The 14,429-nt window shown below is 36.8% G+C and overlaps 3 protein-coding genes across 3 annotated transcripts; 1 reads left to right on the top strand and 2 right to left on the bottom strand.

Annotated features, from left to right (window-relative positions):
• Positions 1-167: 167 nt before the first annotated feature.
• LOC130989990 (uncharacterized) lies at positions 168-3,262 on the bottom strand. The gene is made up of 12 exons (XM_057914174.1): positions 3,170-3,262; positions 3,014-3,064; positions 2,762-2,935; positions 2,251-2,382; positions 2,025-2,164; positions 1,731-1,817; positions 1,404-1,529; positions 1,061-1,213; positions 893-994; positions 629-805; positions 477-544; positions 168-399 (listed from the first exon to the last, which is right to left on the bottom strand). The coding sequence occupies exons 1-12, from the start codon at positions 3,189-3,191 to the stop codon at positions 318-320; spliced, it is 1,314 nt and encodes a 437-aa protein (XP_057770157.1). The 5' UTR covers positions 3,192-3,262; the 3' UTR covers positions 168-317.
• Positions 3,263-4,090: 828 nt separating this feature from the next.
• Positions 4,091-9,096, bottom strand: LOC130989989 (histone deacetylase 19-like). The gene is made up of 8 exons (XM_057914173.1): positions 8,383-9,096; positions 6,661-7,192; positions 6,008-6,448; positions 5,344-5,574; positions 4,819-4,889; positions 4,697-4,754; positions 4,507-4,572; positions 4,091-4,430 (listed from the first exon to the last, which is right to left on the bottom strand). Exons 2-8 carry the CDS (start codon positions 7,186-7,188, stop codon positions 4,326-4,328), a joined length of 1,500 nt encoding a protein of 499 aa, XP_057770156.1. The 5' UTR covers positions 7,189-7,192; positions 8,383-9,096; the 3' UTR covers positions 4,091-4,325.
• Positions 9,097-9,788: 692 nt separating this feature from the next.
• On the top strand, positions 9,789-14,113 carry LOC130989994 (E3 ubiquitin-protein ligase RGLG3). The gene is made up of 12 exons (XM_057914178.1): positions 9,789-9,953; positions 10,804-11,083; positions 11,359-11,443; positions 11,532-11,672; positions 11,762-11,875; positions 12,313-12,410; positions 12,489-12,568; positions 12,670-12,775; positions 12,864-12,991; positions 13,163-13,304; positions 13,400-13,456; positions 13,841-14,113. Exons 2-12 carry the CDS (start codon positions 10,841-10,843, stop codon positions 13,922-13,924), a joined length of 1,278 nt encoding a protein of 425 aa, XP_057770161.1. The 5' UTR covers positions 9,789-9,953; positions 10,804-10,840; the 3' UTR covers positions 13,925-14,113.
• The last annotated feature ends 316 nt before the right edge of the window (positions 14,114-14,429 follow it).

The raw sequence follows: 14,429 nt of genomic DNA on the forward strand, positions 1-14,429 counted from the left end.
TTAATCATCTTTTCATCTTCAAATTTTATATACTGAGATATTTTATGGAAAAAAACTAAAAGTTCGGGCTTTTTGAGGAGAAAATGAAAGTTCGAGACATTTTATGGAAAACGCTGAAAGTTCGGGACATAAAACACTATTAACCCCATATGTATTCCAATCTTTAGTCCATCTTCCAATGTCTTTGTTGCCCCAAAAACATAAATTCTAACCAAATATAATCAACAGCAGGCAGCTCCTATTTTGGTTTTGGCTCCATTTTAACAAAAAAAAGAATAGAAAATGCAACAATATTTGCAATGTTACATGATCCAATGTCAGGACATTTGGGTAAAACTCAAAATCTCCTCCGGGCTGCTCATCAGATACAACAAAGCAAAGTAATCAAACAAAGCAACTCTGCCACCAAAACAACCAAAACATAGTATTTAGTTACAAAAATGTATTTAATCTTGGTTAGAAAAATGAATAGTTACCTAAATGCATCATTGATTTTTTGGTTGTGAGGTTCCAACGTGAAAGAAAGGCTTTCCAAGAAGAATCTCTTCACAAACACAAACACTAGTTTCTCAGATGATGAATCAACAATCACTCTGCAGATATGGAGCTTGATGATCATATAATATACCTTCAATATCTCAGCTGCAGCAGCCCCGTCTCCTCCGGGGTGAGGGTAGGGGAAGCGTGGCTCGATTCTAATGCATTCCTCAGCGCTGTACAACGCAAGCACGCGTTTATTCCCATGCGCATGACACAGGCTCCGCTTTGATGCCCATTTCGGGTTAGACAGATCAAATTTTTGAGCCTACGCTTCACAACGACAAGTCTTACTACACATGGTCAGGGATTTATATGATCAACTTCACTATGAACCAAGTGTATGAGGACTCACTGTTAGAAAATATACAATTGCACGTCTGTATTGCTTGAGGTCCATCGCAGCGTGCCCTGCCTTGTCCAGCGCGTCCAAGCAAAGCCTCTTATACTCGTCTCTCTGCAAGATATGTGATGAGACAGAGAAAGAGATCAGAGAGTTGCTTGATTGTATAGTGTTTCAGACCTCTGTTTTAGCTCGTTCAGAACGACAGTAGTCCATTATGCCATCAACGGTCCATTCTGGATAATGTTTCATCGGTCGAGTCAGTGGAAACAGAATCTCAACGCCTTCACGATCACGCACCAGAGCAGCATCCTCAATGATTTTCACATGACCCTGAAAGTTGCCATTGTAGAGCAATAGGTTTATATTCTTGATGATCCAACTAGAAAAGAGAGTAGTTGAGAGATCACTCATCAAGTGGCGAAAAGATTAGACGACAACGAATTGGTTTGACAGATTGAGGTGGTGTAGGATGTCTGCAACAAGAGATGGACTGAGAATATCACAAGAGATAGAAATTTACTATCAAAGATGAATTCGGATCTGCTCCAGCATCAAGCAAAGACTTCAGAAATTTCGTGTCGCCTACTTTTGCTGCATACGACAAAGGGCTGAATCCAACGATATACATATTTGGGTCAGCTCGAGCCTGCAATGGGAAAGGACTTAACCCACGAAATGAAACGATGGTGAAAACAAGAAGAAATTTGAAATAAACGACAGCTAAAGAGATGAACTAGAACTTCTTCAAGTGAATCTTTCAATGGTAGGCTGATTGTGCAAGTAATAACAGTGTTCAAATACATAATTAGATATCAAACTCAAACAACAAATTAGACAAGAGAGGTACCTTAAGCAGCAAATCGAAGCATTCGAATGAGTGAGCCTTGATTGCTAGTACAAGAGGGGACTCCAAAACTAGAGAACATATATTTGGCTGCAAAATAGAAAGCAGCAAATAGATTAATCAAAAGAAATATATCAAACTCTTTCCCACATTCAAAACCAAAATCAGTTACAAGTTATAGAAATAAACAAAATCTGGTGTCCTAACACGACAAGTAATGCCATGACAAAAACAAACAATATTTCGACAAGACTTCTCTTAAGCAAAACAGTGCAACTCAAGGTCGTGCCTGCCAACCTTCGCGCCATGAGACAGCAGAAACTTCACAGTCTCGACATTTACACGAGATAGAGCGATTTGTAAAGGTGTTCCATCCATAGAATCAACCTCTAAAAGAGCACCTTTTGTCACCAACAATTCCATAAGCTCCCTGTTATCTGAAACAAAACCAAGAAATTAGCATACAACACTATTAGCAAAGTCTTTCACAAAAATGTGACACAAGCAACCTACAAAACCAGACCTTTCAGAACTGCGTAATGCAACGCAGTGGATCCCTTTGAATTTGCTGAACTAACTGAAGCACCTTGGTTGATGAGATACTCCACGATTTTGACATGTTCCCCTTTGGCAGCTGCTATCAGAGGAGTATCCCCTGAAGCAGGTTAAAGAGTTAGGGTGCGTTTACTTCGATGGAAAATGAGAGAAAAAGTATATTTTCGTCCATTTTCCACCATTTTCACATATTTACTATGATGGAAAATTTTCTTCGGGCACGGTGGAATATTTTCTCAGCCAACCCGTTTTCACTCATTTTCTCTCAAATGTTTATCCTACGGTATTTTCTCATCTTTTCTTATCCATCATTTTCCAATGAAAATTTTACAACCGAAGTAAACGCACCCTTAGTAACTAATGGATGAATAAAAAATTAAGCTTGAAAAAATATTAAAAGAAAATTGGTAGTCACGAAGAAAACATAATCCCAGAAAAAACAATTCAAGAATCATATCCCAAGAAGAGAGAGAGAGAACTGGTGAAAGTCCGGGCATCGATGTGGACTTTGAGGTTGTGAATCAAGAATTTGCAAATCTGAAAATGTCCGATTTCAGCAGCGTGATGCAACACACACCGGCCTGTGGAGAAGTCAGTGTATACATCACATATTCTCCTCAACTCTGTGTCATCACCAACCTTCCTTCTCATCTCTGCGATCACACAACAAAAATGAAAATCTAAGAAAAAAAAAAGTAAGAATACAATGACATGATGATGATGATGATCACCTTTAAGTTTTTTAAGGTCTCCACTAGCACCAGCTTCGATGATCAATGCACCTGCCATTTTTAGGAAGAAGTAGAAATCATAAAACAAAAATGCAACCTTGCAAGATATGGAAGTAGATATGGATCAAGAAAATGAAACAGAAAGGGTTTTCATACCAATTTCAGAAGTAGAATCCATGGCGTTGAAGTTGTGAGTTGTTGAATGTGTGAGAGAAACTTGATTCTATTGTAACCGCTGCAGCTTATTTATTATAGAGTGCACCTCACTAAGGCGCGAACAAAGAGGGAGGAGATTAAGCCACGTGTTTTCTTTACATTTTTTGATGTTTTACTTCAACTACATTAATGTTACATCAAACAGTAATTTCATTTTACTCCAACTCGCAAATTTAGTCTTTAGATATTTCTTCACATATTAACTTTTATGCTTTTACAATCACATCTATATATTTTTTTAAAATTCCACGTTAGATCATAATAACTTTATAATTAATATTTTTAAACAGAATAAGGTATTGTTAGATTATAATACGAGTATTAATAAATAAATAAAAATTACTAAATTAATTGTTTACTAAATAAAAGAAAATTACAGAACTTGAAAAAAAATTACATAATTAATACTCCATATTACAAAAACTTATGCCTAGACATGAATTTAAATTAAGAGAAAGTAGATTATCATTCAAGATTCGAAATTTGTATATTCCTCCCACAAATGATCAATTAATGCATTCCAAAGTTCCACATGAGCATCTTTATTTTGTCATATCGAGACATGGACGCTTGAAATCGAGTACTTTCATCCATCACCATTTCGACATCCAGCTGTGGCGTTTCTACCGTGACTTCAATTGGAGCACTAAGATTGCGTTCATCATCAACTATCATGTTATGAAGAATTATGCAGGTAGTCATTATATCATGTAGCGCAGTTCTTTATTTCAATAATGTACCGGTCCTACTACAATTGCAAAACGTGAATGAAGAACTCCAAATGCACGTTGGACGTCTTTTCGACATGCTTCTTGTTTCATTGCAAAATGCCTTGTCTTCGGAGTACGAGGCTCGTGAATTGTTTGCACAAGGGTAGACCATTTAAGATTTATACCATCAGCTAAATAATAATCCATATCCAAATATCATAATCCGCTACAACTTCAAGAATAATCTTAGGACTTTCACTACGACCTGCATATTGTCCTGCCCACGCGGTAGGACAATTTTTCCACTTCCCATGCATGCAATCTAAACTGCCTACCAATTGAGTTGCACTTCATTGTCTGATCTGTCTTTTCAAATCGATGAAAGGTCAATGCTGATCCATCTGGGCAAGCTCATCGAGTAGGGTTTTCGTGTTCTCCTTCTCGAGCTTAACATATTGCATGCCATCTACTTCTGCAGCTGCCATTGAGCCCTGTTATGGAACAACACCAATTCTGATTGCTAAGCCATGAAAATTGCATATTAGAAAATGAAAGTATGGTGCGTACCTTTGAGCTTGTAGGCGCAAGTGTTGAATCTATCTTTCGAGCAAGTTCATCCACGGCCTCGTCGTTCTAAACAATGAAACAGAGAAGCTCTTACATTTTCAGATGATGTAATATCTAGTTTATGCTTCAAGATTTCACCATAGATTCGATAAATTGTTGTTTTGTATTTAAGACCTTACGGAACACATACCTTGTCGTTTGCCATAGGTTCAACAAATTCCATCTTCACCCTGCTAGGCGTAGAATTCCTGTATATACAAGATAAATCATGATAAGCAGAAACACTGAGGTTTTTTTAGCACACAACTATACCTTTCATAATCAATGTTAACGTTCGAATCAGGGCGTTTCCGTTCATCCTTATTTTCTTCGTCTTCGTCAACCTACATGGACAGCTTATATGAGAACTAACTTAATCAAACATGCCATTTCTCCTTGCATACATATACACATTTTATTAACAATTGACTATTTGCAGCAGCAGAAAATTTACATAATTCGTTGTAGCCAACATCAATATCATTTGATTCTTCATGATCATAACAGTTCTTCTATTCTTATAGTTCCTCATTTCATGATTTCAATTACTTATTTGCTGTACTATCATTTTCATAGTCTTGGTGTCATGAGTTTCTTCAAGCTTAAGCTCTGCTCGGAGCCGGTCAACATATTACAGAGGTGGAATCGTAAACACATCCTTAATAAGACTTAACGTGCTCAGTTAAGGTAAAAACAAATAGCTGTGTAAGGAAAATTACAAGAATAACTAAACTGAAAACATAACATATAGAGATAAAACCTTCTAACTGAACAAATCATCGGGTGTAAAGAATATACCTCAGGTAGTTCAATGTCGGGTGGCCGCTCCTGAAACTGAACACTTGGAGCATGCTGAAGTCTTGACAGATTTTTTAGAAGCTCTGCTCTTATTTCTTCGAGCATGTCCCGACAGTTTTTGTTTTCCATGTTACTCGGAGCAACATGAAGAGTGTAGTCTGGGCCAAAATACTCTATATATTCGTGCTGTGGCATCTTATCGTCGACCTCAATCCCAAGCGCCACTCCTGTCTGCTCAAAATACAGAAATCAATTATGACAATTGACAAAGGTCAGAAGAAGAAAACTGCTTCCGGCTCTTTTTGCAAGTCGAGAAAAGTATATTTTTCTTCTATATTGGGAAAATATTGCAGCTGCCCAGCAAACTCAAGTTTCCCAATAATGGTGTCAATAACTAAAAGACAAATTCCTTTTAGCATACAACTTTTACAGTATGTAGTATGCAGATGTTTCTTTCTTATACATTTAGGTATTAATCAGATAAGAGTTTGTTTAAGAATCAAAATGGTTCGCTGTAAAGGTTAAAACAAGATATTTCTATGAAGATGATAATGAGAATAAGGGATGGTAACAATCTCTGTGGCAAAATGTTATGGACTTCGCTTGCACGATGATATTTCTGACTATAGGGAAAACAATTAGACAGTATTAGTAATTGTGATACCTCGTAACACCAGCAACGAGCGACATTGCGTATCGTGTAGCCACCTCCACCGAGTAAAAGAAGGGGTACATCGAAAGATCTCATAAACCTGACACACTCTGCATGACCTTTAACTGAGAGGTTAAAGCAGCCTAACCTATCCCCGGATAGGGAATCAGCCCCGCATTGTAAGACCACTGCTCCAGGCCTATAAACCTCCATTACCTTACTAATAATTGGCTTGAATAAGGATTGATAGCTTTCGTCATCGATTCCATCGTCTAACGGGACATTAAGCGCGTAATATTTCCCCTTTCCGAATCCAATATCTCGTATGTCCCCAGTACCAGGGAAATAATCTCCAAATTTGTGGAAGGAAACAGTCATGACTCTGTCAGTTATATAGAAAGCCTCTTCAACTCCATCACCATGATGAATGTCGATGTCCACGTATAAGACACGCTGCAATGGGAACATACACCACATGGATATGAGAATATAAGCTGATCGAAAGCATCAACCCCATTACCAAGCACATGAATTCATGATCTCTTACAAGTCTCTTTTATCTCATATACTACACTAAGCAAAGCATTGTCATTAATATATTTTCGATTGAAACTTTTATATGTCAATTACCAAAAATGACAGTTCGAATATAGAAGGTTGTGTACCTCATGCGTTTTAAGGAGTTCCAAAATGGCCAGCACTATATCATTGACATAGCAGAAACCAGAAGCCTCGCATTTTTTGGCGTGGTGCAGCCCACCGGCCCAATTTATGGCAATGTCACAATGTCCGTGATTTAACTTCACAGCACCACCGATGGAGCCTCCAGCGTAGGTCTGACAGAAGGAATAAAGGCCGTCAAAAACAGGGCAGTCCTCCCCAACATTGAATCTCTTCAGCTGCCTCAACTGATCTTGTTGCGTCTCCGGGGTGATTCTTCTCAAGAAAGAGACGTAATCATCTGCGTGAAACCTGCAAAGATCCTTATCTCGAGCAGGGTTTGGCTTCAAGACATGCATGTTTTGCAGCAACCCGTAATGTGCGAGAAGAGCATGAGTCATGCGCATTCTATGGGGCTTCATCGGATGACCTTGGCCGTAATAGTAATTTCCAACCTCAGGGTCGTAGAAATAGCACACTTTTCTTTTCGACCCGTCTGCTCCAGACGGTAAAGAGTTACCTCCAGTATCCATTACCCTGCACATGAAATAAAATAGCTATGCAACTCAAAAAAGGATTTTACTGAAAGGAGATGAAGAAAGCTAAAGTAAAACTGAGCTATGACAGAGATGAAATCACAAGGGCTAGTAGTAAAAGTTTGACATGTAAGTTCACATCACTAATAAAATCATTCAATACCAATTAAGCATATTCCATTATCAATTACCTCTACATAGAACGGCAACCACGTGCCAAAAAATGCAAGATGTATTTGTTATTGCCTCATTCAGAAGGAAATTTGTGGACATATAAGCTGAATCAATAGTTATTGCCAAGTAAAAGCAATGATAAGATCATATAAAAGAATTGCAATTGACATAGTTGGACTTGGTGTACCACATGAATGCCAATATCCATTACAGATATGATTCATATGTAAGTGAAATACTATACAAGAAATTATAATCAACATGGTCTCAACCTCATCACTCCCAAAATCCTTTTTACAGATATGATACAAAGAGTTTCTTGAAAAAGAACTTACAACTTAGAAAAAGAATTAATTGCACAAGAGAGAGATGAAAATTGGAAAGAGAAATTTAATCTCTCTATCCTCTTACTAAACACACACACAAAAGGACAATATAAAAAGTGGGATGCCAAAAGCTGAATTCAATGCACTATTCCAAATTCTCACAAATTCAATTCAGTGGAAAATTCAGAAATTTTCAAATTCATCAGGGTAAAAAAGACTCGAGGAAATAAAAAAGGGATACAGGACTCAGAATTAAAGACGAACCACACAGAAATTATAATAAACTATTTGGGGAAAAAACCTTGAGAGATAAACATAAAACCCACAAAACTAGGCATTTCAACGCAAACGCAGAGTATCAAAATTGCATGCACGTTCAAAAACTGCTGAAAACTGTAGTGTTGGTTGTGAATTGTGATGATCAACTCTTGCATGTGCAGCGCATGCACAATCCTAAAAACCGAGTCTTTCATTCCAATTCGGTGTGAAGAGTGACGGAGAATTTAAGATTTTTATTTGCAAGGAAACCCCATTTGGTTAATCGGATCTTATGCAGTATAAACGTCATTCCCACTTGAAATTATACAAACAGCCGTTTCCTTTTCTTGGAAGAGAAAAAACCAGTGACATGCATAGTGAGATCTTAATGGAGAATCTGAATTATACAAATTGGAGAGAGAGAGAGAAGTACCTGAAAGAGGGAGCTGCCGCCACAGCAGGAGTGAGTAATGATGTGTGTTTGTTTTCGTCGTATTATGGTTTGGGTGTTTGGAGTCGCCGTTGGTTTCCATAATGTTGCCAAAAATTTAGTTTCTGCTTTATGCATTTTAGTTTCTTTCTTTATTTTTATTTTATTTATTTATTTATTTATTTATTTTGAGGTTTATTTGAGTACGATTGAAATTTGTTACTCTATCTGTCTTCCATATTTATACATACTCTTTCTTTTTGGTACATCCATCAAATTTATGCATATTTTATTTTTGAACAATACCCCATATATAATTTTCACAATTTTGCTCTTTTAATTTACACTTTTTATCCACAATCTACTTAACAATACACTTGTAACAATACCTTTTCTCCAATATCAGTACTCCAAAATTTTTTTATCGATTTCATAAATTCTCATATAAACTAAAGGTGGTCTTGTACAAGACCAATATGAGACTCCAATGTATGAGATCAGGACGATCCGCTTTTTCTGCCCCATTCAGCTCACCCCTATTCATTTAAATACTACAAATACTTCTCGGTTTGGTGCATCCTCTTCGAATCTGAACGATTTGCTTCTGTCGGTGGAGACGTCCATTCTTTGAAATGGACGAAGAATACCTCCGAAGGGGGTACATGACGACGTCTTCCGAACCGAGCATCACAACTAGGTCTACAAGCCAAAAGGTGGCAAAGAAGAACAACAAAGATAAAGAGAAGCAAGGTGAGCCATCGTCGACCCCAGACAAGTGGAAATGCACGTTGGAAAGGCCGTTAACCTCCTCAACGTTTTACAACAAGTGAAGTATGATGTCCTGAACCACAAAATTTTAAACACCGACACTTCGTGAATGAGGTTGGCCATACATAAACGAATGGTGTAAAGGAGATCGTGAAACATCGAAGATGATATATCTAATTTAATTTTTAGGATATATTTTAATTAATGTAATTTTATAGTTTATTTTTAATGTATTTTTTACATATTATTGTAAATTTTAAATTTAAATTTAATTTAATTTTTAAAAATAAAATAAAAAAAATTTAATATTGTTAATTTATCAAAAAAAAGAATCTTTGAGATCTTAGGTTTGAATCCCTTTGACGCGACTTTTAATTTTTTTTATTTAATATTGTTGATTTACAAAAAAAAAATATAGAACCGACTTTATAAAGTCTTTGCTATATGAAAAATGGTAAAGTCTTTGCGGTACATTCAAATTATACATTCACTTAAACTTTGACCCGCATCCTAATTTGAACCCATATCCTGATCCAATCTATATAAATAATACTATTTTGGGTACGGGTCAACCCGATTATACGGTACAGCACCTTTCCTTAAAAAAATGTTGTGAGCGGCTGACTTCTGACATTTCTTACATTCAGCCGCACTTTTCAGACCATATAAATATCCAGTAAAATAGCATGCGCTAATGCTATACACCAACTACTACAGCTGTTGCCGAAGCTTGCAAGTTTAGCCATCTTCCCCACTTTCCCATTCTTGCTTCTTTTGCTGCACCAATTAAGGAACACAAACTGCAGGTTCCTCTCTCTCTCTCTCACCTGCATATATGTATTTCTAATAGTTTTCAATTAAAAGGGATTAAATCTCTCGTGATCAAAGTCATGAATATGCTATGATTTCCTAGTTGACTTATATGGATTGGGATTCTTGGATGTAGTCACAATTCGTATTGTTGAGTTGCCCAATATGATTTATCCATTTGCGGCAACTGATCTGTAAACCGAACATTTTCTGCTTCTTCATTACCAAGTTCTGTTTAGGATAACTGCAGAAATAAGTAACTTTGACTCCAATCATTGCTTACTTATAGTTCAAAGAGTAGTTCATCCTTGATTAATAGAATTCTGCAGTTTCTTGGTAAAGCAAAAATTTTTAGAAGACACAATTAGAATGACAGAGTTTGGTCAGAATTCGGTGGTCAAAGAAGCCCTCTTTCTTTATTAAATGATAATAAAGTAATATATCTCTATTTATTGATCTGGGAATTAATGATCTTTTATTTTAAGTGAGTGAATGTGGATAGTTTTCAAATACATTAAATGCATCAACTCTGTTGAAAATGAGATGGGGTCAATATTTTTGGAAGAAATTGTGATATGATGAATCTTCGCTGTCATGTACATCCAAAATTTCATGTTGTTAGTCTTTTGGGAGCTGGAAAAAAGGGCCTAAATCTCACAAAGTTTTCAATTCCAAGCTGTGACAGAAATGAATCTTCTTTGATTGGAAATGAGTGATATATAGGACTCAATCTTGCATTTTGGCAGCGCTTTCTTGTTATCCAATTCTATGTAATGTTGGATTGAGAATCAAGAACATCATCTACAGTTTCATTATCTCACACTGCTTCTTTCTCTATCTATGCAGAGTTTTCTGTTATTGAGTCGACATAAACTGCCACGTGATGGGAAACAGCGAATCATCACCTGAAGATGAATATGAAAATTTTTCACGTCAACCGGCTGTACACGGAGGATACACGGTTGATGCTGGCTACAGACCTCAATCTCCAGAGCATGCCACCAGTTCGACACCATCTAGTTATCAGCATCATATCCCGTCAGATACAACAACTTCGACGAGTACTAGCTATAGGAAGAAACAGCACTCTGCATACATAGCAGATAACTTCAACTCTTTGGACGAGGTATCGGTTTTCCTCATGGTAGTGTTGTGATTTTTGTGATTTTCAAACAGTCACTGCATTGCCGTGGCGACTAAATCTTTGCTTCGTAGTCTGTTGTTATATCTTTTGTATTTTTATTCCATTTCAAACTTCATCAGCTCTATGTTATGAAGATCAAGGTTCTTTATTCGACCCAACATAGTTTTACTTATTCTGCATTATGATTTGTCCGAAAAAGATGCCTTCTTTAGACATTGGTTTCGGGTGACTAAGATGGTATATGATCATGTTTACAGGTTATCAATGCATTAAGAGAAGCTGGCCTGGAGTCATCAAATTTAATCCTTGGAATCGATTTTACCAAGAGCAACGAATGGACAGGTGATTCCTTTAGATAAAAGTCGTTTCTTATATATGCAGTGTCTTATAAGTGGAGATCAAGGACCATCTTACTTAGTTAAGGTTGTAGGGAAGTATTCTTTCCACAGAAAAAGCCTCCATGCTATCGGTAGCACTCCTAACCCATACGAGCAAGCCATTTCCATTATTGGAAGGACTTTATCTCCCTTTGACGAAGACAATTTAATACCTTGCTTTGGATTTGGTGATGGTGAGTTATTTGTTTTTGTTTTTTTTTTGGGGGGGGGGGATCAATAATTATTCATGACAGTAATTAGATGGATTATATTTTATTTTCAGCAACGACACATGATCAACATGTATTCAGCTTTTACCCCGATCATCGACCTTGCAATGGATTTGAGGAAGCACTTGCACGATATAGAGAAATTGTTCCACTTCTGAATCTATCGGGTAATCATTTCACTTTGATTTGAGCTAATTATCTGCAGTTTTCATGGTACCTTCTCTGAGAGATGACCCTCTTTGAACGAAAATCTTGTAAAATTCCTTATTAACTACAACCATCTTCGAAGGTGTTAATCGAGTTGTTCGTGTCTTGAATTCCAGTTGGAGACCGAAAAATGGAGTGCTCTTGTTTATCAAACAACAGCAAAGAGTGTTAGGTGTTCACAAAAGATACCATTTTAGTAGCTTAATGTTGAATGAAAATGAATATAAATGATACTCTGTTAAAATCTATTTAGGAACTCGATTTATATTTTCTAGATTGGATTGTACAGCTTTTCTTCTTTATTTCAAGAACTCCAGTTCATATCAGTAAACGATAGATATTCTCTTACCACACATCGTTTACTAGAACTGCTTTCCCATGGCTGCTTGACATACAGGTCCAACATCGTTTGCTCCAGTAATTGATGCAGCGGTTCATATTGTGGAAAAGAGCAATTTTCAGTATCATGTCCTTGTTATCATCGCAGATGGACAGGTCATGTTTCTTTCATCCATTGAATTTATCATTTAATTTCTCATGCTGAATAACTCATTAAACTTTTTCTATAATCAGGTAACTAGAAGTCCCGACACGTTACCTGGAAAGTTAAGTCCTCAAGAACAAGCAACTATCAATTCTGTAGTTGCTGCAAGGTAAACAGATTTATTAATTTAAGTTATGCACGATTCGATTCCTAACAAATTAGATTATGCTGTATTCTTGCCTTAAGTAATCTATGGCACATGAAATGCAGCGAATATCCCCTCTCCATCATTCTTGTCGGTGTGGGAGATGGACCGTGGGATGAGATGAAAGAATTCGATGATAACCTTCCTCAACGAGCATTTGACAATTTTCAGGTTACTGCATAATTTCTGCAAATATATAGTTTGGTTTATCCTTGACACGAAATGTGAGTTTGAAGTTGACATCCCTCTTGTGTCACAGTTTGTCAACTTCACAAAGATTATATCCGAGCAGACGGAGACAGATAAAAAGGAATCAGCTTTTGCCCTTGCTGCGTTGATGGAAATTCCACTTCAGTTCAAAGCAACACTGACACTACGATATACCGAGTAAGGCCAATAATTCTCAGTACTCCTCAACTGGAGCTCCGCCCTTTTGTATGCATCTCTTCGAATTTATGTCAAACGTCTCGTTGGAGTCCCTCGCCCCTCTTTCATGATCATGTATCTCTACCATCTTAATAAATCAAACAATGTTCTCTTGTTTTTTGTTTTATTCAGAAGTCACAGTTCAGGTCCTAGGAAACAACCTCTTCCTCCTCCTCATGCAATAATCGACCACGACAAGGAGAAAGCTACAAGATCAATTGCACATATGAGCAGCCTAGAACCAGCTGAATCTGCAGGACCACCGGCTGAACAAGTAAGTGAATTTCCACGCCCGTTTGTCGCCTCTTATTATATACGTTGCTGTATTTTTCTGTTCCATATGCAAACACATCTTCCTCTTGTTTCAAGGCATGCCCGATCTGCTTAACCAATCGGAAGGACTTGGCTTTCGGGTGTGGACATCTGGTAAGCATCTATACCCGAGTTATGCAAGATGAATTTACTTCTACAAATAATTCATTTGTCTAATTAAGATGGTGTTTACTTTTAAGGATTAATCTCGACATATAAAAATAGTCTAGGCTAATCCAGTGTCTACTAAGATAGATTGAAACTTAGGATATCCCGCAACCCTGGATAATTTCTATCAATAGAGCTAATTTTGCTTGATTTATATCCATTGAAAGGATATGACTGGAGAAATCCAAATAGTGATAAACATACTCAATCTTGTATCTTATCAATAATGAAAAGTGAATGCCACCTAAGGGTATTATGAATTTAGGCATCTCATCTTTCAACATTGAGGCTTGTCTTTTAATTAGCGTTGGAGTGTATGCAAATTTGCAGACATGCAAGGATTGTGGTGCGACGTTAACTTTGTGCCCCTTGTGCCGGAAGCCTATCACTACTCGTCTTCGACTTTACGGTTGAAATGGAGACTCGTAGCTCGAACGTCGGAAGGTTTTCCCGATTGAATATGCAACTCATCTTGAAATCTGAGGCCTAGCTTCTATGTTTGGTCTTCTTTGTGTCATTATGTATTTTCATTCCTTTCGAGTTCAACAATGGGAGTGGTTGTTCAAAGCAATATGTACAAGTCCTTTTTCCTTTTTTGACAAATGATACTATTCTCACTACAACAGTTTTCACTTAGATAATCAATATTGATGATGAGTCGGAGCTTGTATTTAGACTTATCTGACTCATGTATTTAAGATATCCAACATTCATTAATTAATTAAAGTTTCTGACCACTTATATTAATTAATTTCTTATTAATTCAATAAACCTTTCGAGCTGCTTAAGCGGATGTTAGCATCCTATACAGAGATACAATTACCTAAATTACCTAATAAAGATGACCAAATCTCATGTAATTCTCACCCGTAAGTTAAAGTCATACACAAATTTACGTATATAAACATTGTATACAGAC

This window comes from Salvia miltiorrhiza, chromosome 6 (genome assembly GCF_028751815.1).
Source record: "Salvia miltiorrhiza cultivar Shanhuang (shh) chromosome 6, IMPLAD_Smil_shh, whole genome shotgun sequence".
Lineage (NCBI taxonomy): Eukaryota > Viridiplantae > Streptophyta > Magnoliopsida > Lamiales > Lamiaceae > Salvia > Salvia miltiorrhiza.

Coding starts and splice junctions, on each gene's coding strand:
- LOC130989990 (XM_057914174.1), bottom strand. CDS start 3,191: ATGGATTCTACTTCTGAAATTG. Junction 1,818..2,024: donor TGCTGTCTCATGGCGCGAAG/GTTGGCAGGCAC, acceptor TCTATTTTGCAG/CCAAATATATGTTCTCTAGT. Junction 545..628: donor CTGCAGCTGAGATATTGAAG/GTATATTATATG, acceptor GTGTTTGTGAAG/AGATTCTTCTTGGAAAGCCT.
- LOC130989989 (XM_057914173.1), bottom strand. CDS start 7,188: ATGGATACTGGAGGTAACTCTTTACCGTCTGGAGCAGACGGGTCGAAA. Junction 4,573..4,696: donor AACCTATGGCAAACGACAAG/GTATGTGTTCCG, acceptor TTCATTGTTTAG/AACGACGAGGCCGTGGATGA. Junction 4,431..4,506: donor TTGCGCCTACAAGCTCAAAG/GTACGCACCATA, acceptor GTTCCATAACAG/GGCTCAATGGCAGCTGCAGA.
- LOC130989994 (XM_057914178.1), top strand. CDS start 10,841: ATGGGAAACAGCGAATCATCACCTGAAGATGAATATGAAAATTTTTCA. Junction 12,776..12,863: donor GAGCATTTGACAATTTTCAG/GTTACTGCATAA, acceptor CTTGTGTCACAG/TTTGTCAACTTCACAAAGAT. Junction 12,992..13,162: donor CTGACACTACGATATACCGA/GTAAGGCCAATA, acceptor TGTTTTATTCAG/AAGTCACAGTTCAGGTCCTA.